The following is a 25,207-nucleotide window of genomic DNA, read 5'->3' as shown; positions in this document are numbered from 1 at the left end:
TATTTCCACAAGTACTCAAATCCCCCCAGAGACCAAAAATACAAAAGTGAGTGAATGATTAACATTGTGACATTTATTTTATAAATAGAACTACAAATGGCAGAATGGCAGTTATTGGTCATAATTAAAATTCACAATTTTTCAATTAATCTTCAGTCAACACAGATAATAAAGTAATCGAATAAAGATTTATCTGATAGAAAAAATTAAAATATTACTAATAACAAAAGGGATAAAGGTGCATTTGCAATATCCAAAAATCTCTTGAGTTAAAATTGAATTTGAAAAAGCTTCAGTTTTCTTAAGACTGGTTTTATGTAGAGCTATGTACATCCGGCTCATTTTTTTATTATTTTTTTGGTTATTTAGATTAAATAAATTCCTTCCAAAAAGGATTTTAATGTTTCCCTAATTGCAAACAAATACAACATGATTTAGTTCAGTTCAAATCCTTGGCTATTATTTCTTAGTTATGATGACAATGTAAGCACAATATCATGAAATGTTATTTCACCAGGTACTGGGCTATAAATAATATCAAGCAAACTAATATCACTCTCTACAAAATAAAGCTTTTAAGTAATGGATCACAGTCTGCCATCATTATGAACAAGATTTTCTTCTCCTTTAGAAATACCACCATTTCAAATGTATTTAAAACTTAATTATTAACCCTCTTATTAGTTTAAAATGTTCTAGAACATTAAGCAGTAAACTGGCACACGGCAAATTTCCAACAACATCAAGATCAAACAGTCTTACATGTAACCCACAATTAATTGGCAATAAACAAAACAAAGATTGTAATGTTTTTTTTGTTTTTTCAAACGGAGGATGTAAATGTGGTTTTCAAAGTAAATGACATTTTAAAGATGAAATTTTCTGCTATTATGGCACAACCAACTTGACCTGAATGTTGTTCCATTTCCACTGTAACTTCTACACACATTTCCATAGACTCTCCCTTCAACTGAAACTCTATGGCACCAGTCTCACAACTCTCCCCTAAGTTTATTTCCCAAATGATTTGCTCAAAATTTTGGATGAGGAGTTTCTTCCAAACAATGACACAAGAGGTCGGCACTAAGAGGTCTTATTCCAGGCACAGAACTAGTTGAGAGGTAAATAACTCTTTTCCTCTTGGTCCTTTTCCTTGTGTTCCAGCAGAGGTGGCATTTGTTGTGAAAGGGAATGTAAGGGAACAGGAATCTCTACGAGGTTTGGCACTGCACACCTCCAGATGGGTAGAAGTCCTCCTCCTCTATATAGTGGTAATTGTGGCGTTCACGGGACAGATCACAGTCTTCAAGGTCAGCGTATATATAGAGGTCATCATCCATGCCCTCAGGCTCAATATTTGCCTGTTTTTCAGGCAAGTACCTTTCTAATTCCTTTAGTTTGTTTAATGGGAGGAAGTTCTCTTCAGGGAAAACAACCTTCAGAAGAAAATAAGCACAATCAGTTAATGTTGTAAGTGAGAGGGAGCAAGAAAAAAAGTTACAAATTAATACAATAACAGTTTCTCAGCATTTAAAGTACAGTGGGTAGAGAAAAGAATCAGGAAGGGTCTGTGTTGTAACGAAGGCCTTCCATTTCTTAAAAATAGACTTCACTGTGCTTATAGGCATTGATAAAGCCTTTGCAATTTTTCTGTATGCATCTCCTGACTTGTGCCGGTCCATAACTTTACCCCAGAGATCTTCTGACAGTGCCTTGCCACCCATAGCTGATTGTTTGCCTCAGTTGCACTACCAAGGACTGAAATGCTCAGGAAAGCTCTTTTCACTCTGAGCTAATCAAAATGATGAAAAGATGAAGGTCAAATAGCTTTGTGTGCCACTGAGAAGATGATTAGCCACACCTGATTGAGTCGGCAAGTCATTCAAGAGTAAATACAGCTGGATAAAAAAACTTGTCCATCATTTCAGGCTGATTCATTTCTATTCCCACTGTATTTATGTATTTGCTCTGAAATGTTTAAAATATTTTTTACAAATGTAAACGTGAATCATTAATTAAACACTAAAATTAATAAATATTTGTTAACCTTTGTGTCAACGTGACCATTAAGAGCCAACAAACTGGAATGTGCAATCATGTTATCCACAAAAGGTTAATGTAATCTGATTATGAGCATTATAAAATGTAACACACTTTTGACTACTTGATTTATAGAATCTAATTATGTAATCCAGATCGCATGTACTAACATGACCGCTCACACTGAAAAGGAGTACTCACACTGAAAAGGATGACGAGTTTCCCTTTCTCAAATGGTCGACGGTGCATTGGCATCCCCTCATTCAGGACACATCTCTTATCTCCAGGTCTGATCAACTCTCCTATTAATGCAACAAAGACAGACAATACATTTGCTTTGCCCATCTACAGTTTATATTACAGTGATCTGAGCTCTGCTAGTAAAATTCATTTAACAACCAGCCAAGCTTCTAATTGGTAGTTTTTATTCAATAAATGGTTCAGGAGAAAATTCAGAGTGATATCAGAACCAGTTACACCAAATCCAGGTAGACCAAATTAATCACAGCCCTCAAGAAGAGATGTTACACACATGCTTGGTAGACTGGTGATATACACGGTCAATAAAGCACTAAGGATTAGGAACTCTGGAAAAGCCGATAGCAAAAATGTCCATAAGGTGTGCCATCTGTGAAGGTTACGTAATATCACTCTTGCCATTCTCCCCAAGCCAGATCATTACTAAGAGTGGATATGCTTACAGATTCAAGACCGAAACTTCACCTGGATGGGATGTGATGAGTAGAGTTCTGTTGTCCAGTGTTTTAACAGGTTTCTGAAAGCCACATAATGACTCTACCAACTGTAGCTCCATGTTCATGATGAGGTCCTCTCCTTGTCTGGCAGGAGAAATGGTAAGTATGTTAATCGTTAGGTTTTTACACAATATCTATATATTCTGTTCTCTAATTGCCTTGTCTAAATGAGCAAGTACTGTAACAGACTGTCCAGAAAACAGAGAAAGTGTGACACCAATCCTGAAATAAATGAGCCAGTGCTGCCATCTCCAGGACATTATCATCAATGACATACCTCTGAAAATAAACACAGCCCCTAGATCTTGAAAAATAAAGCCTCATTTTAATGATGACAAGTTAAAAAAATTAATTTCTGTCACTTTTTAGATGTAGTAAAACACCCAGAGATGTGAACTTTCAGTCACTGGCTATAATTCTAACCTTGAAATAAGGATTAGGCATAAAATAACGTCTTCAGAATCAGTCATACATGTGAAAATCGGTTGAGAGTTAAGAAACAAATAGTCATACGCTGGCTCAGAGAAAGAAACGCAAAAATGCTATGAAATGCACATATTCATTAAGAAAATATGATGTGCTAGACACTGCATTTAGAATCAGCATCCCAAAAATTTGCCAACATTTAAATCAGCAAATATATTGCAGGTCAGTGTAATCAGTGCCAACTTCAAATTTCAGTATTACCAGCATCATATAACATAAATTAACAAACCAAACCAATAAAAAAATAAATAAAAAAAAAATCTAAATCAACCAGGAGTTCAGAGACTGATTGGGCCGTGTGGTTTTACCTGGTGAAAACCGTGTGTGCTCTCTGATCCAAGACAATAATAATGTCTCCAGGTTCAAGGCCAGGCTCCTGGTCGCCCTCCCCATGGAACACTATTTTCTGTCCATCTTTCATACCTACAATAACATAATCAAGCATGAACAAAAGTAACAGACTGTAGAGAACAGATGTTTTGGACTGAACTGGGCTTTTCCTATCACTTTCTAACCTTTATTAATGTGCACATCAAGAATCTTCTTCTGGCGTAGTATCTTGCGTCCAGCGCATGTTTTGCAGCGGTCGCGGTGACCCAGACGCTGACCTTGCCCCTGACATCCGGCACAGACTGTAGATAGCTGCTGCACCATGCCAGGTGCTAAGTGATGTAGTCTGACCTGGACACCCACCCCATGACACAGAGGACACACTTCTATCACTCCTTTACGGCCTCCACGACCTGTAGATCAAAATTCAGTGTTAAAAACAAAAAATATATTCCAACTATTGTATTTGAAACACTTAAGCAGCAATGCAACAACTGTTTTAAACTAAAAAAAAAAAAATCTTACCAATCAAACATTTTTGAATGGTATTGTAAAATATATAGTAATATAAAATAGTTCATAAAATGACCCCTTATACAAAATTTCTGTCAATTATTACCTTCACACTTTTCACAGATTACATTCTTCTGGACAGCAAGTTTCCTGGTGGCTCCATTATAAAGGTCCTCCAAAGACACGGTCAACTGATGCACCATGTTCTTTCCTGTGTACAGCAACCACAAAAGTTTACTAGGGATTTTTTTTTTTCACATTTCCGGGTTTCTCAGCAGCAGAAGTTGTCATAGTGGGCTGTCAAACGATGTCAAATTTACAAATGTACTCCCATAGACACCGTGTTAGAAACACTCTTGCATTAGCGTTAACTAGTTTTTTGTAATTTGATGCAAAGGTAATATAATACAAAGTATAATGTTATAAAAGTAAATACATAAAAAAAAAAATCTACATAAAAAAATTAAAAAAAATCCTTTGGAGGATTTACGATGTTGGTGACCACTTAAAGACTCGTGAAAAGGATCCATATGACTTAAAATAAATTATGAATTATTCAAGGTGCAATGCATGTATGTCAGCCTATGAGAACATCTGATCTCCTTGAGAAGTGCAAACAAAGATTGCAAATGGGAATAACTGGGAAAAAATGTAATTCAAACCCAAACATAATTTAAAAATGTAAATTAAACCAAACAAAAAACACCACATATATTCCATAATATTTTAGGATACTAAACATGTAAACCTTTAAAAGGTCAGAATTCTTTTGAAAAACCGGCTCTTCCATTCACAAATCCTCCAGCAACAACTTGGATTACCAGGTTTGCACAAACGGTGGAGTCTGTAGCTAAGAAAGAAATGTCCTTACCTCTCCTCTCCCGGTGCATGCGTCCCCCTCCTCCAAAAAACAAGTCAAAAATGTCCATGGGGGAGCCAAAACTTGGCCCTCCATTTCCGCCCTCCTTAATTGCCTTCTCACCCCCTCTGTCATACACTTCTCTCTTCTTGGCATCTGACAAAACCTCATATGCTTGGGAGATCTGTTTGAACTGGAAATACAAATAATAATAATAAAAATACGTTTTAAATTGAAGGTTCAAACTTTGAAACCACCCAGATGATCCATAAACTGTTGTATACATCCAAATTATAAAATCACTCAAATATACACTCAAAAATAATGCATTATAATGTATTCAACTTTGACAGTCTTACCCTTTCCCCCTCTGTTGGGTTTTTATCTGGGTGATATTTTAATGCCAGTTTACGATAAGCTTTCTTCAGCTCTTCAGGGCTGGCGTTAGGCTTCACACCCAGCATATCATAAAAACCAGTCTCTTTCACCATTGTTGCCCCGAACAGGTTAATCTAGTCAGAAGAAACATTTAAAAAAAAATACTAAAAAAGCTGGATAATTATTTCATTAGTATTACCCTTATAAGAATTACTCTAAAGCTTGGCCATGTTTTCAATTAGCACTGGTTAAAACTAAATTCAAATGACCATCATATGACTAGTCATCAGAACATTCTCACAGATTTAACTTGAACAACCGGTTTAAAATAATAGGTTTCAGTCATCGGCTGTGTTAAAAGGTTTTAAGTGGTGATTTCAAAATCACGCGACATTAAATGCCATGCTAACGTTACATGTCTGTTATTAAAGCCATCATTTTGGGGGAACAAATAAAGAAAACAAAGACCACAATCACTTTATTCATGCCACAGCACTTTATTTTAATAAATTGTCCAATACCGTGAAATATGGTGAAATCCCTTCTCGTCTTATGACTCCTTGTGCAAATCAAGAGACTTCCAGAACCTTCCAGCAGCGCTCTGCATCTTCTTCTGGTGGAGCTTTATTGAACTTTGATTGTCGTGCGATCTATTTCTGCCACCTACTGTACGTAGTGACGTATGACAGGCAGTGACGATCAGCCGTTTTATTAAAGTGTTGAGCTAATTTTGACAGCATTTGATTATAAAACGTATTTATTATAATTTTGCGCGTCTCTTGAATTCACAGCTTTTAACTTTAAGGAATTTAACCTAGCAAACAGACTAGTCTTGGCAAAAAGCATCAACCGCCCGAACAGGGACTTGAACCCTGGACCCTCAGATTAAAAGTCTGATGCTCTACCGACTGAGCTATCCGGGCTCTGAAATTAGAAGTTTTATAAGCAAAAATCTATTTAGTTACATCAAAAGGAGCCAGAAACATTGACTCTTGTGGCACAGTTCCCAAAGAAAACTCGAAAAATCGAAAGTTTTATGTCTGAATAACTGGTTTTCAAAAGAATGTTGTATAATTTGATGATATATCTTCTAGAGAATAAATTCCAACACTGTTTGTGCGGTCTGATTTGACCGATTCTGCCTAGGGACTGTGAATATAAGTTTAAACCAATTTAATATTAATCAGTTTGGTATTGTTTTTTTTTATTACGGATATCCTTCCGCAAATGCTTCTGGAACCAGTCGTTTAGACGAGCTCTGCATCCTATATCACTGCACTTTGTTATTTATTTAGAAATTATAATGATAAGAGTCCAACAGGGTATTTTAACAACTTTTCTGTAGCCACTGATCTAGATATAACAGGCTACTGTACTGTAGTGTAAACTGTCTATGGTGAAAATTCCCAAGCATGTCATTTGCACGACAGTCGACCTTCATGAACCAAAGATCATTGCGAGAGCGTTTTAGCTTCCATTGGCATGTTTTGTACACCTCTATCTATCACAGCAATTATGAGATGCAAAATGCGAATTTAATATTTCCATCAATATTTCCGTTTGAAAATGTGACCCTGTTCTCAACAAACGTAATTTTATTACCTTTAATGGCCGACGCTCAAATACATACTAAAATATATTCTGCAATTCGAGATTACAAGGCACAAGCTGATATGTATTTTTTTATTTGTAACTCAATGCACAAATAAATATGAGCACATTACATTTATACTAGAAAGTATGTGAAAATGAAACATTTAAATGCATACAATAATCCATTCATATTATGTCTACTGTTGACTTCTGGCATTTTTCAAATTTTTATCACCACCTGCATGTCTCATCCACAAATACGCAATGTTGAGCAAGTATTTGGGAGTTTTGAGAAGCTGAATGAGCAATAAAGCTATAGTGAGCACCTTTATTAAAATAACTGGAGGTGAGGAATAATATAAAAAATGTATATTCACTCAGCATTACTTGATCTAATTCACATATATCTCAATTACAGTTAAAGGGTTAGTTCACCAAATAATCAAAATTATGTAATTAATAACTCCAAACCAATAGTCTTCCAAACCAGTGAGACTATGGAAGCATATGGGTAGCAATATTCAATTTTGAATGTAATATGCATGTATATGTACTTATCAGCTTATATAACTACTTATCAGTATTTATCAGTGGGACAATATTCATACAATACTATAACCTAAAAATAATTTAAAGGGGTCACTTGCAGGCCTCAGCAGCACGAATTATGTGTCCAGCAACATCTGATTCAAATATTATGCTAATTTAACAGTGAGTGGTGGTTTCAGACATCACAGTGCTGCACACACACTGACTCTTATTCTGCCTGAAAGAATGAAAGAGCCGTGCTGAAGGTGGAACGATTTGACCAATCAAATGAAAGAAGCATTTCAGCTCTGCCCACAAGTGTGAATGAAATATTGAAGCCATAAACCGATTTGTAACGTACACGTTTTTATAATCAAAACTTACACTGACCAACTGTCTTGTCCATGTTCTCTCACTTGAATCCTCTTGAGTCTTGAGTCTCTTAACCTTCTGCAAACCCCGCCTTGTTCACGCAGTGATTGACATGATGGGAGGGGGCGGAGACGTAATCAGCTCAGAATGCATTTCCAATGTGCACATTGAATTTTGCTACATTCATTGCGGGACATTGAATGAAAATAAAATCGTAAGTGTCTTGACTGTAAATGCAATTAAGAAAAATAGCATTTGAATCATAATCTTCATTTCTCTTCAGTTCTCTCTTCACAGCAGTTCAGTCAGTGTTCTGTTTGAGTAAATGAATTACTCCGGGATATTGGTTTGTTTGAACTCAGAGGGAGTGTCAGCCACATTTAAAAAGTGAACAGCTTAGGTGATTTGTGTCTTAGTGCGTATTGGAGATGCAAACCGTTTAAAATGATTTAGTTCGATTTGGTGAACTGGTTCAAAAAGATCTGGTTACATCGAATGATTCGTTCATGAACCGGATATCACAAACTGCTTTGTTTTGAACTCTCTCACACAACAGGCACGCAAGAGAAGACAATGCTGAATTAAGTCATAGTTTTTGCTATTTTTGGACCAAAATGTATTTGCTTAAAAAAATTCTAAGTGACCCTCTGATGTCACATGGACTACTTTGATGATGTTTTTCTTATCTTATGGAGGTACAGAAAGCTCTCGCACTAAATCTAAAATGTCTTAAACTGTGTTTCGAAGATGAACGGAGGTCTTACTGGTTTGGAACTACATGAGGGTGAGTCAATAATGACGTAATTTTGATTATTGGGTGAACTAACCCTTTAAGTAGAAATTAATTGTACGCAGTTTTGTTTTAGGCACTAAAACATTCCTGTACATTATAATCAAACATATTTTTATATTGAAAAAATTAAGATTTCTGTGCCACCCCCTCTCTGGCCACCCCTATGAAAACATCCCGCCATAGCCAGTAGGTAATATTATTGTGTTTCATGGCACTTATGTTGTTTTTGTTTTGAGGACTTGATAATAGTGTTTATTCATATGTTTAAAAACATTGATTGGGTAACATAATACTCTACTTGTGTTTATAATAAAAAAAAAATAGATACAAAATATATTAAGCAGTAGTAGTTTCACTAACATGACTCTGGTCTGGCCAAACCATGCTTTCATTCCTTTAAAAGTCTCTTGTATAAAAACATTTTGTATAAAAATGCATGTGTCTGTGATGTCCTTAGTCTTATGTTTAATATTTATCATATTTAGTGATAGAATTCACCAGTTTTAATCTTATTCTTGACTGTTTATATAGGCAAAGAGGCTTAAATTAAGTCAGTGTCTGATTTATGCAGTTAAGTTTTATTTTTCTGTTGCTACACAATTCTATATTGGTTGCTCACCTGGAAACTACATGAAAAAACATGACCAACCAAACAGGTTGCGGCATCCGTGATGCAACGTCAGATCTGTGAACGAATCGTTCATTGTTCACGAATCGAACTGAATCGGTCCGAGCGAGAACCGTGGCTGTAGACTGATTTCGGAATAGCAGCATACTTTATAAAAATATGGAATACGACTAAAAGCAATTATGTTCGAATGCTATCATGATATTGCGAAATCAGACCATCTCTTTCATATTTGGATAATTAAATCACACAGTAACTGCCACGTAAAAGAAAAAAAATCACATGCTGATTTAACAACAGCATACTACTATTACTCTTTCTGCCATAGAGAGATATTCTAAAATAGCACTTAAGAAACAGACTCGTTTTCAGGCGCTTCTTTCAAAAGAACAGTTCGAAAGAACCGATTCGCGAAAAAGAGTCGGAGTTTCCAGCACTAGTTGAGCATTAACTCACACTCGCGTGCGATGCTTGGGAGGTTTTGGGTGTCACTCGCTTCTTCAACTCAGTTCGCAGCTCACAAACCACAAGTGGTTCACCAGAGTTCGTCTTCTCGAAGTCTACATGATTTTCGATAAGTCGCACCCCGTGTCTCAGGGAACTATAAAGAAGAAGCACCACAAACAGAGGAAGAGTCAACGCCGAATGTGTAGAATAAGGAAGAAGACTACTGCTCCGTTGAGTATTTGTTGACACTCGCAAGGAGTTGGGATCTTGTCTCTCGCGGCCAGCCATGGAAGTGACAGGGAGATTTCTGTCCTGATGCTGCGATCTCACGCCTAAGCGTTCCTTACACAAATGTGAGTAACTGTTACACCTAAGATTGTGTATGCTTATATAACTTATAGGAAATCACAATATACAAGCTCAAAACTCATAACCGTGTGTCTATCGATGTTAGCGCAGTCAGTATAACATTACAGTGCGTACCATTAGCCTGTCTGCCCTCACGAGTTCACAAAACGGTTATTGATACTTAACAGGTTTTTCTATTGTACTTGTATAGGGACACGACGTTACTGGCCTCCGCCGTGATCGTGTGGGAATGGCTGAACGAGCACGGGCGCTGGCGGCCGTACAGCCCGGCCGTGTCTCACCACATCGAGGAGGTGATGAGAAGCGATCCCCGCGGCGGCAGCGTCGTTTTAGGCCGAGCTGACAGCCGCCTGTCGCCCTACATCATCGATCTTCACTCCATGCGTCAGTTCAGACAGGACACCGGTAAGATGAACATCAGAAGAGCATCAGTCCACCTGTGGCAAGCCATTTTTACAATCATTCTATAGAACAACGTAGAAATGTTACGATTTTATATATGTATTTAAATTTCACTAGTGGCTTGAAATGAAAAACATCAGAGCATTCAGTACATTAGTTCTTGCTAATCTTGATATTTTAATTGAACTATGAACAGTTCTGAGTTGTCCTTGCATATGAGTCAACCTGTGAGATCAGAAATGTTATTAGTAACATTTGGAATGGATACTAGTAGCAGGTACTAGTAAAACTTCAGGCAAGTACAAATAAGCTGGACTGAATATTAATAACTATTGAAATGGTTACTAGTAACGTAATCAAGCTGTAAATATGGAAGCCCGTTTCTACCACAAAATACACTCAGTCTCACAATAAAAAGGACTTTGCTTCTCACAGTTCTGTTTTTTTTCTTTTCTTATTTGCAGTTGTGAGTTAACATCTCGCAATTATGACAATTAAAAATTGTTTTTTTTCACACAATTCTGAAGTTTATAAAAAGTAAGAGAAAAAAAGGTCAGAACTGTGAGATGTAAAGTCAGAATTACAAGGAAGAAGAAGTCAAAATTGTGAGATGAAAGAGTCACACATTTTTTTAAAATACCATGGTGGAAACAAGATTCCACACATAAGTGCTAGAACCTCATAAACACGACTGGAATCGAATCCAGCAACAACTGGAATACATGGTACTTGGAATCAAGTGGTAAATTGTCGCACTTTTGGAATTATGAGTAGTTGCAAATAAGTGCTTGTATCTCTTAGTGAAACTGAAGAAAATACTAGGCATTATTGAGATACTAGAAAAAAAATCAATAACAGATAACTGTTTTATGGAATCATTGTTAAAACGTCTTGAGAGTTAAGGGCCTCTCAAGCAAAGGGAGTGGCGAATATATAATTTGTGATGTAGAATTTCAAAGCACTTCTATGCTCTGTAGTAAACATACTGTACACTTTCATTCTGCATTCAATAGTTTTAATGACATGTTGTTTTCACACATTCACCAGCAAATAAAAAAAAAATTATCTACTTATACATATGCACTCGTTTAAGTTTTGAAGTGTGACATTGAATAATGTCCACTGTCTGCCCAGGCAGCTGTTGTGTTGGAACAATATACAATGGCAGACAAACAGGTGCATCTCAATAAATTAGAATGTAGTGGAAAAGTTAATTTAATTCAGTAATTCAACTCAAATTGTGAAACTTGTGTATTAAATAAATACAGTGGACACAGACTGAAGTATTTCTTTTTTAAATTGTGATGATTTTGGCTCACATTTAACAAAAACCCACCAATTCACTATCTCAACCAATTAGAATATGGTGACACGCCAATCCACTAATCGACTCAAACACCTGCAAAGGTATCCTGAGCCTTCAAAATGGTCTCTCAGTTTGGTTCACTTGGCTACACAATAGTGATCGACCGATATTGGTTTTTTATAACCGATACCGATACCGATTATTTGTATGTTTATGTACCCGATAACCGATATGCAGAACCGATATTTATTTACTGTTATACTTCTGTTTCTGACAATTATTACAACACAAATGAGCTGAAAAAAACATTTTATTAATAACAATCACTCCCCCCTTGCATACAAAAAAAAACAAACATTATATTTATACACAAATAAATAGAGGGGTCTGAGTCCAAAAAATTTAAGCGCACTGTTACTAAGTGTCTTTGTTTTAAAATAAAAGCTTTGATGAGGTAAAAAAATAAAAACAGGTAAATAAATAAAGCACGAAAATGATTCTAACATATTGGTGGGGGCGGGAGGGCTATTTAGGAGTGCATAGCCATTTACTCCCAGCTAAGCAGAACTAGGTTTTAGTGTAGAAAACAGAGTCTTTCAGCATTCTGCCCTGTAAGCCTGCTTCCTTCAAAAATGTCATGCAGTGGCCGTGCTTGAGGCTTCCTGATCATCAACCCAGTCAGGTGCTGAGCAATATGAACAAACTTTTTTTCCCGAGACTATATAAAGTTAAACAGCACTTGTCAGTTGGCATTTTATGATCTAGATTCAATCTAACGTTAGATCATGAAATGCCAACTGACAAAGTGCTGTTTGACTATAATTTAATCAACCGCGATCGCGCATGGAGATAATAAATAATTAATTTCCACAAAGCGGTATATGTAGCCTATATGTGTATTAGCGAAATAATTGTTATGTAGTAAATGATAATATAATCTAGGGTGTTTAAACAAGATAATCTTGTCAAAAGTTTCATTCAGTGGCATTGCTTGAGGCTTCCTGATCATCAACCCAGTCAGGTGCTGAGCAATATGAACGAACTTTTTTTCCAGAGACTATATAAAGTTAAACAGCACTTGTCAGTTGGCATTTTATGATCTAAATTTAATCTAACGTTAAATCATGAAATGCCAACTGACAAAGTGCTGTTTGACTATAACTTAATCAACCGCGATCGCGCATGGAGATAATAATTAATTTCCACAAAGCGGTAGGCTATATTTATATGTGTATTAGCGAAATAATTGTTATGTAGTAAATTAAAATATAATCTAGGGTGTTTAAACAAGATAATCTTGTCAAAAGTTTCATTCAGTCGCCGTGCTTAAGCCTCCAGATCATCCGTCAGTTGCTAAGCAATATGAACAAACTTTCTCTTCTAGACTAATGGTGAGCAAATACAACAGATAGAGAATTAAATTCAACGCTTTTATTTTCAACATGCACTCATTCATGTCTGTTTTATTTAATTCATGTAAAGATACGTCTTTATTGGGGCAGGACATGATGAATTACACTACGTGACTCAATGAGTTCGTCTCAATTGTTTAGAAACAAGCTGCATAAATTAACTATATCAGGAATTTATGTCTCAGATCTCATTTGTGCATGTCTGTTATGTTAAATAAAGTTGATTAATTAAAGCAAACCAAGTAGAACATATATTTACCTGTCCACTGAGTTGTTGTTGACTGATCTCCTCAGACACCCGGGCTGCAATGGCGGAAATATCAAAACGGCCACAAGATGGCGCCGTAAATCGGCGAATCCGATATTACAAAACCGATACCCGATTATGGAAAAATGCTTAAATATCGGGAAAAATATCGGTAAACAGATACATCGGTCGATCACTACTACACAATCACGGGGAAGACTGCTGATCTGACAGTTGTCCAGAAGACAATCATTGTCTTTTTATCCATATGGATAAAGTGCATTGGTGTTAATCAAGTGCACATAGACACTCATAACCACACAAGCCTAAATTTAATAATGGTTTACTGATACACACACACCCAGGCAGCTCCTAAATTTTTTTGCTAACACCCAAATAGTTTTGAACTCTCTCAGGTAATGTTTTGCAGCCAATCTAATATAAGGTTAGTGACATTTGCAACTTTTAGAACTCTGTCAAGACTTGCCCTAAAAACCTGCACAGTAACTTGCTCAGACACACGTAAACAGAGTGAAGTTCCATAAAGGACTGCCCAGGGAAAAGATCACACTTCTATTAGAAAGAATAAAACTATAAAGATTGATTGAGGAGAGAAGAAAAGGTTGTTACTATGTAACAGGCTAGTTTGTAGTTTTATCAACTACATATATATATATATATATATATATATATATATATATATATATATATAATATATATATAAAACATAAACCCATGTTTTTGTCATAACCTTGACTGTATAATTCAGTGAAATGACTTCTTACAAACAGCAACAACACAAAAATCATGGCAAATAGTTGTTCATCTAATTCATCGGTAACAAAAAGACATTGTTTCATTCAGCTCACAATAGAGCTGAAACTAAATGACTGTGATCGAGGCACAGAGCTGGATAAGTGAATTCAGACATAATGAAGGATGAACAAAGCATATTGTTGTCTATAATTTGACTGAAGTTACATAATATCTGCAAAATTGTGCAACATGTAAAATGGACATAATAAAAAATAGTCTACTTTCTGTATTTCAATAGTGTTTTATTCTATTTGAAGATCTAGTATCTGTATATGTTTTTTAAGTAGTTTTTTTTTTGCTTCTAGAACTCTGTATATTCAAAGTTCACACCTCAGTGGGTCGATTTATTCAGATGGGTTTTTGCTAGGGCTGGGATAAACGATTATTTTTTAAACGATTAATCTAGCGATTATTTTTCCGATGCATCGATTAATCTAACGATTAATTTTTCCAGACCGTTTCGATTTCGATTATCCCCCCATTAACTGACTACTAACAATTTATACATGTTGATTTACATATCTGAATGAAAAAAACATGAATTCCTTAACATTGCAATATATGTTTATTGCTCTTAAAATTACAAAATAAAAGACTGACTAAGAATGCAGTACTTTGCACTAGTATAGAGAGAGCATTCAATAAAACCTTGAAAACACATAGCTCACTGAAACAAGCTTACTGAACACATAGGGCCTAGCTTACTGAAAAAAAGTTCTTCTTTCAGATGAAAATAACAACTTGATGTCTAGCATTAAAAAAAAACATCTCTGAATGCTCCACGTGAAACTTTTGCGTTCCGCCCTTTTTCTATCGTGTCTAATGATTTTGGTTAATATGCACGAGGGAGGGAGAGAGAGAGAGAGAGAGAGAGAGAGCGAGAGCGAGAGCGAGAGCAAGACAGCGCTCGTGTAGTTTGAAGACTGTGAGTGCGCGAGCGCGCATGAAACTTTGGTGTTTCTCCCTTTTTCTATCGTGTTTAATGATTTTGATTATGCACAAGGGAGAGAGAGCAAGAAGCGCTCGTGTTGTTTGAAGACTGAGAGTGCGCGTGCAGCCGGGGCTCTCTCTCGTACGCGCCCTGTCATCACTCACCGATCAAATAAGGCTTTGACAGCCGCCAAACAACAAAAAAAAAAGATCAATGCAGAAAAACCCCTGGATTGGTTATAAAACGTTGGACAGAATGTTGATCCGGCCATCGCGTATATTCAGCGCACATAAGGTAAACTTAACACTTTTTATAAAATATGACACTTTAATATATACTAATATAGCACTTGCATATTTTTGCTCTTTTGTTGGTTTTGATTGCTTCTGTTGTCCTCATTTGTAAGTCGCTTTGGATTAAAGTGTCTGTTAAATAAAAAAAGTGAAATGTAAATGTAAATATCAAATAAATAAGTGACACAAATAAAATAAATATCTTCATATAAACAAAAATAAGCCTTTATCTTTGCTCTTTCCATTTAAAATTAGAGGCAGGCAACCACTGCATGTTATCATGATCCAAACAAAATAATGCATACATGCAACATGAGTAGTTTTTAATCTAAATTAGATTGTATAATTTAGAAATTTCATGCAAACACAGAATGATTTGACTAATGTTTTGTGAAACTATACATAAAAAATATCTGCATGATAGAGAACAGCAGATGAGCTGAACGAGACGCAGATTCACTCTCTGTCAGCAGGTGAGGATTAAAGTATTTCCATTGTAAGCAAAGCAGCGCTGCACTTATGAACTTTAATATGCATTATACAGAGGCAAGATGAAAATGAAAAATACCATCTAAACCTTTCTAAAGACAGTAAGTTCCTCTCAGACATACATTCATATAACCTCCAAATCGCAATTTGTTTAGCATCTCAACTGATTTGAATCGCCACGTGTTTGAATCAGTTTTCAACCGGCTCGCAGTTAATCGTTACATTCCTACTCATCGTGTGTCCCAGGACTTGGTCATAAATTCCTAAATGTATCTCATGCATTAGCTAAATGGATGCTTTAACTTTGATTGACGAATTCTTAATCCCTCCAGATCCTGATTTGATCTAGAAAGAGCATAGAGACATCTCTGTTCTGATAAATGGGTTTAAATTCAAACATGTGCAAAACACAACAATAGGCATTCAGTGGGTATAATGGAGGATTGAATGCTTACATTGGAGACATTGTGCCATTTTATCCTCTTCTGTGATACCAGCTGGATGCATTTAATATGCACTATTGTTCTGGTATTTATAAAAGAAGAAGTAGAATTAAGGCTGCTGATGATCAAATGAATGTTACATACATAACATGACTGGCTGACTCTCTTGTAAGAAACACTTTATTTAAAGGGATACTCCATCATTTACTCACACTCAAGCTGTGCCAGATGCATATGAATTTCTTTCTTCAGATGAACACAAGTATACAATCCTCTTAACTGGTTCATTATATCTATTTTACTATAATTGATTTATAACCTTATCGTTTAACTCCTCAGGTACGTTAAGACAAGTGCGACGGAGTTTCTATGACCCCACCTCAGCACCAGGCCAAGGCTGGATATGGGAGTGGGAAAATGACGCAGGTTCCTGGACGACCTATGACATGGAGGTTATCATTGCCTTGCAAGCGGCGTGGGACCGACAGCAACCCTGGCTGGACCTGACATCGATTGGCTTTTGCTACTTTGTGGACTTCCAGACCATGACTCAGATTAACAGGCAAACACAGCAGCAGAGGCGTTTGCAGAGACGCTCAGATAGGGTTTACCCACTGGTCTCAGGGCCACTGCCTAAAACCTCACAGGCTTGGGGTACAGGCTCAGGAACTGGAGGCATGAATAGAGGAGTTACATCAGGAGGGGGCACATCCGGGGCACATCTTGGGGTTGGTGTATCTGGTTCTACTTTGAGTAGAAAAGGAATTGCGGTATACCCAAACGGGATGCTTTCGATATCATCTCTCAATCCCACTGGACAGCCATGTGCCTGCCAGCAGTGCATGCTGGTGTTGAGTGTAAAGGCAAATGGAACCTCATCACAGACACTGGGACGTGCAACAAAGCCAAACATCCTAAATTCAACTTTGGGACACTTCCCTCCTCTTCTTCATCCATGTCTGTTTTAAACTCGTATTCTCATACACTACCACGGGGCACATCTTTAAAATGCTCGCTCTCAGAAGAAGCCAAGAATTCTGCTTTTGATCAGTCATTGTCTCTTCTCATGTCAGATACTGCCAATCTCTCAATCTCCTCTAGCCGTTCACCGCGTCTAACTCTGCCATCGTCAAATCCGCAGCCTTCATCTATCCCAAGCTCTTCGTCCTCAGCAACATTTGTGGCTACAGCCATGCTTATTAACACATCAGCCATTCCCACATCATCCACTGCATCTTCAACAACGTTGCCCTCTCAACGCTCCGCTGCGTGTGCTGCCCCTTTACCAACTCGTGCCAGTCTGACAGGGCTCAGTCAGCCTGCTTTGCACAGAATTGCCATGGCACAGTCACGGGCCCTGATTGCCTCTGGGTGAGAAATTTATTTTTTCTGTGTCTTTCAATTTCCCCCAGTATACTGTATAGTTCATATGATTATATTATGATTTAAATTTAGAATATACAATATCATTAAAAGGTTTGGGGTCAGTACAGTAAAGAAATGAATACTTTTATTAAGCAAGAGTGGATTCAATTGATCAAAAGTGACAATAAAGACACTTATAATGTAACAGAAGATTTCTGTTTCAAATAAATGCTGCTCTACTGAAACTTTCTTTTCAAATAATAAAATTAATAGAGACCGTGACTAAAGAATAATAATCAGCGTCTAGTTCAGCGACATGCAGTCACTGGCATGACAGGATCTGCAAAAGCCACTCTCAACCGCTTTCTCACCCGAAATAAAGGGGTTTTAGTCTGAATAAAAGATCGTAACAGTGCATGGCTTTGGCTATATGTATTTAACCGCGATGCTCAAAATGCATCAGTTCAACCGCAAAGAATCTAATCATAGGCCATTTTGTGGACATTACACAAAAAAGGGTACCTAAATCATAATTATAATAATAATTGCTTCTATTGTACTCATTTATAAGTCGCTTTGGATAAAAGCATCTGATAAATGACAAAATGTAAATGTAAAATCACTTGTATATATTATAGTGTTAACAGTTCAACTCGTGTATTTGTGTGTTCTTGTATTTTACCCTCCTCTGTGAGGGAGTGAGTTTCTCACGTTTCTTACACTGCTAAATCATCCATGTCTGCTCTGCTTGATGACCATGTGGGGACAGAATGGTCTTTATTCGTTCCCTCCCCATGCCATTTATGCATATAACTGTTTCTCTGGCTTTTCCCATGGCTCTCATTGGTGAGTTCATGTTCACGCTGGGTTTCTGCAGCAACCTTTGTTGACATGACATGGGCTGGTCCGCATTAGCAACACAATGCTGTCTCACTGAAGCAGTTGACATAGTAGAGTGTGTGTGCATGACTACGTTAAGAAGGATTTGGGGTAACGAGCAAAAGGTTTAGAGATTGACTGTTACAACAATCGTGTCCCAGTGTTTTCCTGAAGCATTAGACATGACATTTTTCTTGTTGGCGGTTTGGGACGTAGCTGGAGTGGATAAAAAAAAAAAAAGAGTATTTTTATTATTTTGGGCTAATTTTGATGTTACAGACTACAGAGTATGTACTGCTAAAGACAGCTGGTCGATATATTAATTGGTATAAATTGTACCTAGGCTAGATTAAAGCAAATACAAATAAAACACTGGTGTCCCACACTTTTAAATGAGTCTGGTGCTCTTTCTAATGTACCTCCTGTTTAAGACATAAAGCCATCTGGAGGCATTGTGCAGCAGTTGTAGGGCATGTGTGTGAGAGAAAACAAAGAGACAAGTCTGTTGTAAAGGAAGATCAAGGGTCAGTGAAGGTCAAAAGCTTCCCCACTGGTCTTTCCCAAACTGCCATCTACCCTCCAAACTTCAGGCACTTCTGTTATTTCAATGGAAAACAAAACAGGCATATTAATAACAACTACTGCTGCAGTATTTATGATTGGCTAAAATGTGCTTTAGCCAATTATTATATGTTGATCTGTCATCATTTTAAGCAAACATGCAACATCTGCTTCTTTTACCACTTAACCACTTCAGCATAATTGGTTCAGTTTTCACTTTCGTGTGAATAACATTATGTTGCAAATAAAGTGTGCCTCAAACAGAACTTCTGTTCAAGAGAAAAATAAAATGTGGCAGTAGACAAATTATTTATCAGTGTCAAAAAAAGGTTTCTTTTATGACTATGAACTAGTGACATAATATGTAGTTAAGTTTATATGTAGTTTTAGAATATGCTTTTGCGGCTCTTAGATGAAGTTTCTCCTCGATTTCTTTTAAACTGATGACTATTTATTGTGAAGTGAAATCTGATTCAATGCCTGACTTACTAATATATATATATATATATATATATATATATATATATATATATATATATATATATATATATATATATATATATATATATATATATACAGTACAAACCAAAAGTTTGGAAACATTACTATTTTTAATGTTTTTGAAAGAAGTTTCTTCTGCACATCAAGCCTGCATTTATTTGGTCAAAAATACAGAAAAAATGTTCTGAAAAAATATTAAGCAGCAGAACTGTTTCCAACTTTGATAATGAATCATCATATTAGAATAATTTCTAAAGGATCATGTGATAATGATCCTAAAAATTCAGCTTTGCATCACAGAAATAAATTATAATTTAAAGTATAATAAATGTAAAAAACAATTATTTTAAATTGTAATAATATATCACAATATTAGTTTTTTTTCAGTATTTTTTGTCAAATAAATGCAGGCTTGATGAGCAGAAGAAACTTCTTTCAAAAACATTAAAAATAGTAATGTTTCCAAACGTTTGGTCTGTACTGTAATATATATATATATATGTGTGTGTGTGTGTGTGTGTGTGTATATGTGATTGTATGTATGTTTTTCTATAATCATAAGACACAACATCAAAATATAATTGTCTGTTGCCTTTATTTAATGTATGTGCTATAACTGTATTAATTTTTGAGGTTAGTCACCAACCATCTGAAAAATAAAGTATAATACTCAATATCTGACAGCAAGCTCAGTACATGCATGACATGCAGACTCGGCAACAGCTGCTACATTCATATAAATTTTTCTAAATGTAATTATGTATAGACAAATCCTTTTGTTAAGACTAGCAGCTAACAGACTGCAGCAAAATGAGATCAGAAAATAAGTGTGAGAACACCGCAGACAAGACCAACGAGGGTGTAAAGAGGGAAGTAAAAGCACTGTACATTAGAGTTGCTTTCTGTGGGTTTTTCTTTTTTTTTTATTGTGCATTTTTTGACAAGAAAACTTGCTGTGAGATGCGTTTGGTATTTTGTTATTTTTAATTTTTTTACACAGATTTGGCCAAAAATCTGCTTATATAATGGTAAATAGTCATTTGATGCTTTGTTTTGACAAAATTGTCAAAATGCCCCTTCAGTCAAGTATCATGTAACTGTTGATATTGGAGGCAAAACAATGGTTTATGTGTTCGTTAGTCGTTGAACAAGAACTGCGTGTTGAACTTGGTAATGAAGAAACTGGTAGAATATCTGTGGGCTAGTTTTATGCAACATTATCATGATATTTATAGAAATTTAGAGTCAAATTAATCTTTAACTTTATTTTGTGTTCAATGAAATACACTCAAAATACGAGTGTGTTGAAATTTTCTTTTTTTTTTTCTTATGTACGATGGCAACCATTAAAGCAGTACTGCCACCTACTGTGTTGGAGCATCAAACAGATACCAGTTACTTGCGCTGTATATTATAAAATGTATAGTGTAAACACAATCTTAGTATTTTATATTTAAAATATCACAGTTTATTGCAACACCCCTACACTAAAAGATCTTCAGCTTCAAGAGGGAACAATACTGCAGTTTTGAGGTTTTTTTGGCAATGCATGAGAACATTCAGTAAGACAGCAGCCAGTTTGTCCAGTGGCCTTATAGAGCTTTTTTTTCCTCCTAGGGTACCGACAGTACCAGTGAAGAATCTCAATGGCTCCAGCCCTATCCATCCGGCTTTAGCTGGTAGGAACATAAGACGCATTCTTAATACATTTTCAGGAATGACAAACTGACAGTACATTACATACCCTAGTTTATACATTGTAATTTGTTAAAACATATGCATTATGATGCATTGCAGGTATTACAGGTATTCTGATGAGTGCAGCAGGATTACCTGTATGTTTGACCCGTCCACCAAAACTAGTTCTGCATCCCCCACCTGTCAGCAAGAGTGACATCAAACCAATTCCTGGCATTGGGCACTGTTACCGCAAGACCACCAAGAAACAAGCACGCAAAGGTGAGAGTTCATGGTTATTTGTACTTATAAAGACAAATTCACAGATGTACTGCAGTGTTGCTGCAGAATTTTGTTCTGAAAGTGAAGCGATGACCAAAGTCCTTAAGTAAGGTTCACTTGATCAATTCAGGTCATAATACATTACAGGGAAAGTCATGAATAAAGTCAAAAAAGTGAAACATAATGCAGCAGCCACCAATCCCTACCAGCTGTATCTATCAATGGCCATCCAACAGTTTTATATACACACAAAATTAAATTTGAATAAATTTTGAAATGTAACACAAGTGATTTATTTTCCAGGTAGAACACCTGAGGAAGTGGTAAAAAGGTACTTACAGAAGGTCAGGAATCCACCAGAAGAAGTAAGATATCATTGCTTCTTGTTAAGATAAGTGTGTTTTTAAATTGTGCAAAATATATCAACAATATTATTGATACAAATTAATATTAAATTGAACAAAACCTTACAGGTTTCATAATTTTTAATATTACCATGTAACAAATTAAAAACTCAAATTAATTAACAAATTATACAACTACTGCAAGTCGATCCAGCCTTACCCAGATACATACAGTACACTCAAAATCATATGTACTGTATTACAATCTCGACTGCTTGATTGTGGTGTTTTTTAAAAATGACAAATTTCAAGAATTATATTGAAAGTTAGATATATATAGTACATCCTACTTTACCTGCATACATAGAGTATATTCACGTAAAGCAATATGTATTATATAGCATCTCGGCTATTTTATTGTTTCTGTTGTTGCAGATTTGTAAACTGTGTTATCATGCATCTTTATATATAAAGATGGATACAACTTTCTGCATGCAGTACACTCACGTAAAGCAAACTGTACTGTATGCAAACATTTAGAAACAAAACACTCAAATTGAAAAGACAAGACATTCTGGCCATAGATGTAAATGTCACTGGTTAGATGTAAATGTTGCATCTTATTGAAATTATTATTATTATTATTATTATTATTTTTGTAGTTTGTGTTATATCAGTATTCTCGGTTTGATTTCAGGATTGTACTATCTGTATGGAGGCTCTGGGGGGACCCTCAGGGTATAAGGGTCCAGGTGAGTCTGTTGGACGACTGGCACAGTGTGGGCATCTTTATCACTTGCAGTGCCTAGTGGCCATGTACAACAATGGCAACAAAGATGGCAGCCTGCAGTGTCCCACATGCAAGACAATAAATGGAGTAAAGACGGGCAACCAGCCGCCCGGTAAAATGGAGTACCATGTCATCCCACACTCACTTCCAGGACACCCAGACTGCAAAACCATTCGCATCATATATAACATACCGCCCGGGATACAGGTATAACTATATCATATGGTATATATATGAAGTTATTTTCTGTAAAAAAAAGTCAGATTATAGTCTATTTTCAGTGCATCACTTGGACTCCACACAATCATCATTATATTTAATCGAATATCTCCTGTCCTATCCTATCTCTCCCAAGGGTCCTGAGCATCCAAATCCGGGGAAGTCTTTTACTGCAAGAGGATTTCCCCGTCACTGCTATCTCCCAGACAATGAAAAAGGACGCAAGGTAAGTCCTCTCATTGTGTTCAAAACTACTGCTCCCAATTTTTTGGGGTTGGTTTTAGTTTTTTCTTATGCTCACCCAGGTTTTTTTTTTTTTATTTGATCAGAAATATAGTAAAAACTCCAATATTCTGAAATATTACTGCACTTTTATTTTCTCTGTGATGGCACAGCTGAGTTTTCAGCAGCCATTATTCCAGTCTTACAATGAAATATGCCATTTTGACGCTCAAAAAAACGTGTCTTCTTATTATCAGTGTTGAAAACAGTTAATAATATTTTGGAAACCATGATATTGTTTTCTTTGAATAGAAAGCTCAAAGGACAGCATTAGTTTGAAATAGAAATCTTATATATATATCTGAATGACTCCAAACTTTTGAATAGTCATGTGTTATTCTTTCTGTTGTTTTACATCAGTGAATCATATGGAAGGATTGTTTTTGTTTTTTGGCCACTATACACTTCTGTCGCTTAAGGTTGAACTTCAAGTACATTTAAATCAGAGTATTGCAAAATTACTATTGCCAAGTTTTCTTGCTGTTAAAACATATGTCAGCACATATATCCACCAAATGTACCAAAGAGGGTAGGAGAAGACATTTAGATCGAATGTATATAATCATTATTATTCTTTTAAAGATATCAATATACGGTCTGGTTTTTAGGTGTTAAGGCTGTTATTGGTGGCGTGGGATCGACGGCTGATTTTCTCAGTGGGCACCTCCAGCACCACGGGAGAATCAGACACTGTCATCTGGAACGAGATCCATCACAAGACAGAATTTGGCTCCAATCTCACTGGACATGGCTATCCAGACTCTGGCTATATCGACAATGTACTGGAGGAGCTTAAAGCCCAGGGCATCTCTGAAGATGAGGAACAGCAACTGTGAACAGGACGGGACGTGCGAGAAACCATAGGAAAATGAGAACTACGATGAAAACAGTGTGACTAATTGGTACAAATAACTATGTAAATGTGGAACAAGTATGCAGGTATCCCATTCTGAATACAAATTTGGGGATATAGTAACACAACTAACATGAGAATGACATTTGGTTAACGGTGAAAGGTAAGTTTGAAAGAAAAATGAGAGAAAGGAATGTGTGAAAAGTAAGAATGGGAGGTGGAGGGGATATGAAAAATAAGGCAATAGAAAGACTAAGAAAATGCAGGTTATTGAAGCAGCCGACATGGTTTATCTGCTTAAATGATGTTGCGGTGTGAGTTTGTGTAAAACATTTGTAAGTGGGGGTTTATTTGGTCAACTCTGGTACCTCCAAATGGATAATTTGCTCTGAATCTGTTTCCTAGAGCTGAGAAGTATAGTTAAGCGCATATGAATGCTTGTATATTTTAATTTGTATCATCATACGACATCATTCCATGTATTCAGTCTTGTGTATTGAGAACTTGTACTATTTTTGTACGGATGACAATGTGTGCATAAGATTCAGTGTTTGGATTAATCAAAATAGAGCAGCATTTTATTTTATTTTTTTATATATCAAAATAGAAATGATTATTATATCATAGAATATCACATTTTCACGGTACAGGAGAAGCTGAGAAGTGCTGCTTTACTCAACGTTCAGCGTTAAATATGTTCCGCTTTAAAACAGAAGAAAGCTATGAGCCAATGTAGCTAATGAGATGGGTAGTTTAATTTAGTGATATTTTGCCAAAATGAATTTTGCAAACTCAAGGATTTTGCATAAAATATGATATAGTTCCTTTTAACTGTTCTTTACTGTTCTTATACCATGTTTTAGGCCAGTGTTTGTGTTAGGTCAATTCTTGACCTGTTTCATAATGATCCACTTCTAAGAACGTGCCATTGTTTGGTATGTGTGTATCTGTGCATGTGTGAGCCCATGCATCATGTGTATGTTTGCATTTGTGCTTGATTTAAATATGAGTGTAAGCGATGCAT

The 25,207-nt window shown here is 36.1% G+C and overlaps 1 protein-coding gene, 1 non-coding gene and 1 pseudogene across 2 annotated transcripts; 1 reads left to right on the top strand and 2 right to left on the bottom strand.

The window, feature by feature from the left end:
* Window positions 1-51: 51 nt before the first annotated feature.
* LOC113109761 (dnaJ homolog subfamily A member 1-like) lies at window positions 52-5,988 on the bottom strand. The gene is made up of 9 exons (XM_026273507.1): window positions 5,883-5,988; window positions 5,343-5,495; window positions 4,996-5,176; window positions 4,231-4,335; window positions 3,797-4,024; window positions 3,590-3,704; window positions 2,764-2,879; window positions 2,242-2,342; window positions 52-1,436 (listed from the first exon to the last, which is right to left on the bottom strand). Exons 2-9 carry the CDS (start codon window positions 5,472-5,474, stop codon window positions 1,212-1,214), a joined length of 1,203 nt encoding a protein of 400 aa, XP_026129292.1. The 5' UTR covers window positions 5,475-5,495; window positions 5,883-5,988; the 3' UTR covers window positions 52-1,211.
* A 223-nt stretch (window positions 5,989-6,211) lies between these two features.
* Window positions 6,212-6,284, bottom strand: trnak-uuu (transfer RNA lysine (anticodon UUU)). Its single transcript has one exon. It is a non-coding gene; the product is annotated as a tRNA-Lys (tRNA).
* A 3,435-nt stretch (window positions 6,285-9,719) lies between these two features.
* On the top strand, window positions 9,720-24,315 carry LOC113109526 (E3 ubiquitin-protein ligase DTX4-like; annotated as a pseudogene).
* The last annotated feature ends 892 nt before the right edge of the window (window positions 24,316-25,207 follow it).

The sequence above is a fragment of the Carassius auratus genome, chromosome 1 (genome assembly GCF_003368295.1).
Source record: "Carassius auratus strain Wakin chromosome 1, ASM336829v1, whole genome shotgun sequence".
Taxonomy (NCBI): domain Eukaryota; kingdom Metazoa; phylum Chordata; class Actinopteri; order Cypriniformes; family Cyprinidae; genus Carassius; species Carassius auratus.
Note: the sequence above shows the minus strand (reverse complement) of the source record. Positions and strands in the feature narration are given on the sequence as shown.

Coding starts and splice junctions, on each gene's coding strand:
- LOC113109761 (XM_026273507.1), bottom strand. CDS start 5,474: ATGGTGAAAGAGACTGGTTTTTATGATATGCTGGGTGTGAAGCCTAAC. Junction 4,336..4,995: donor CATGCACCGGGAGAGGAGAG/GTAAGGACATTT, acceptor TGCTGTACACAG/GAAAGAACATGGTGCATCAG. Junction 2,880..3,589: donor GCACACACGGTTTTCACCAG/GTAAAACCACAC, acceptor TTCTCCTGCCAG/ACAAGGAGAGGACCTCATCA.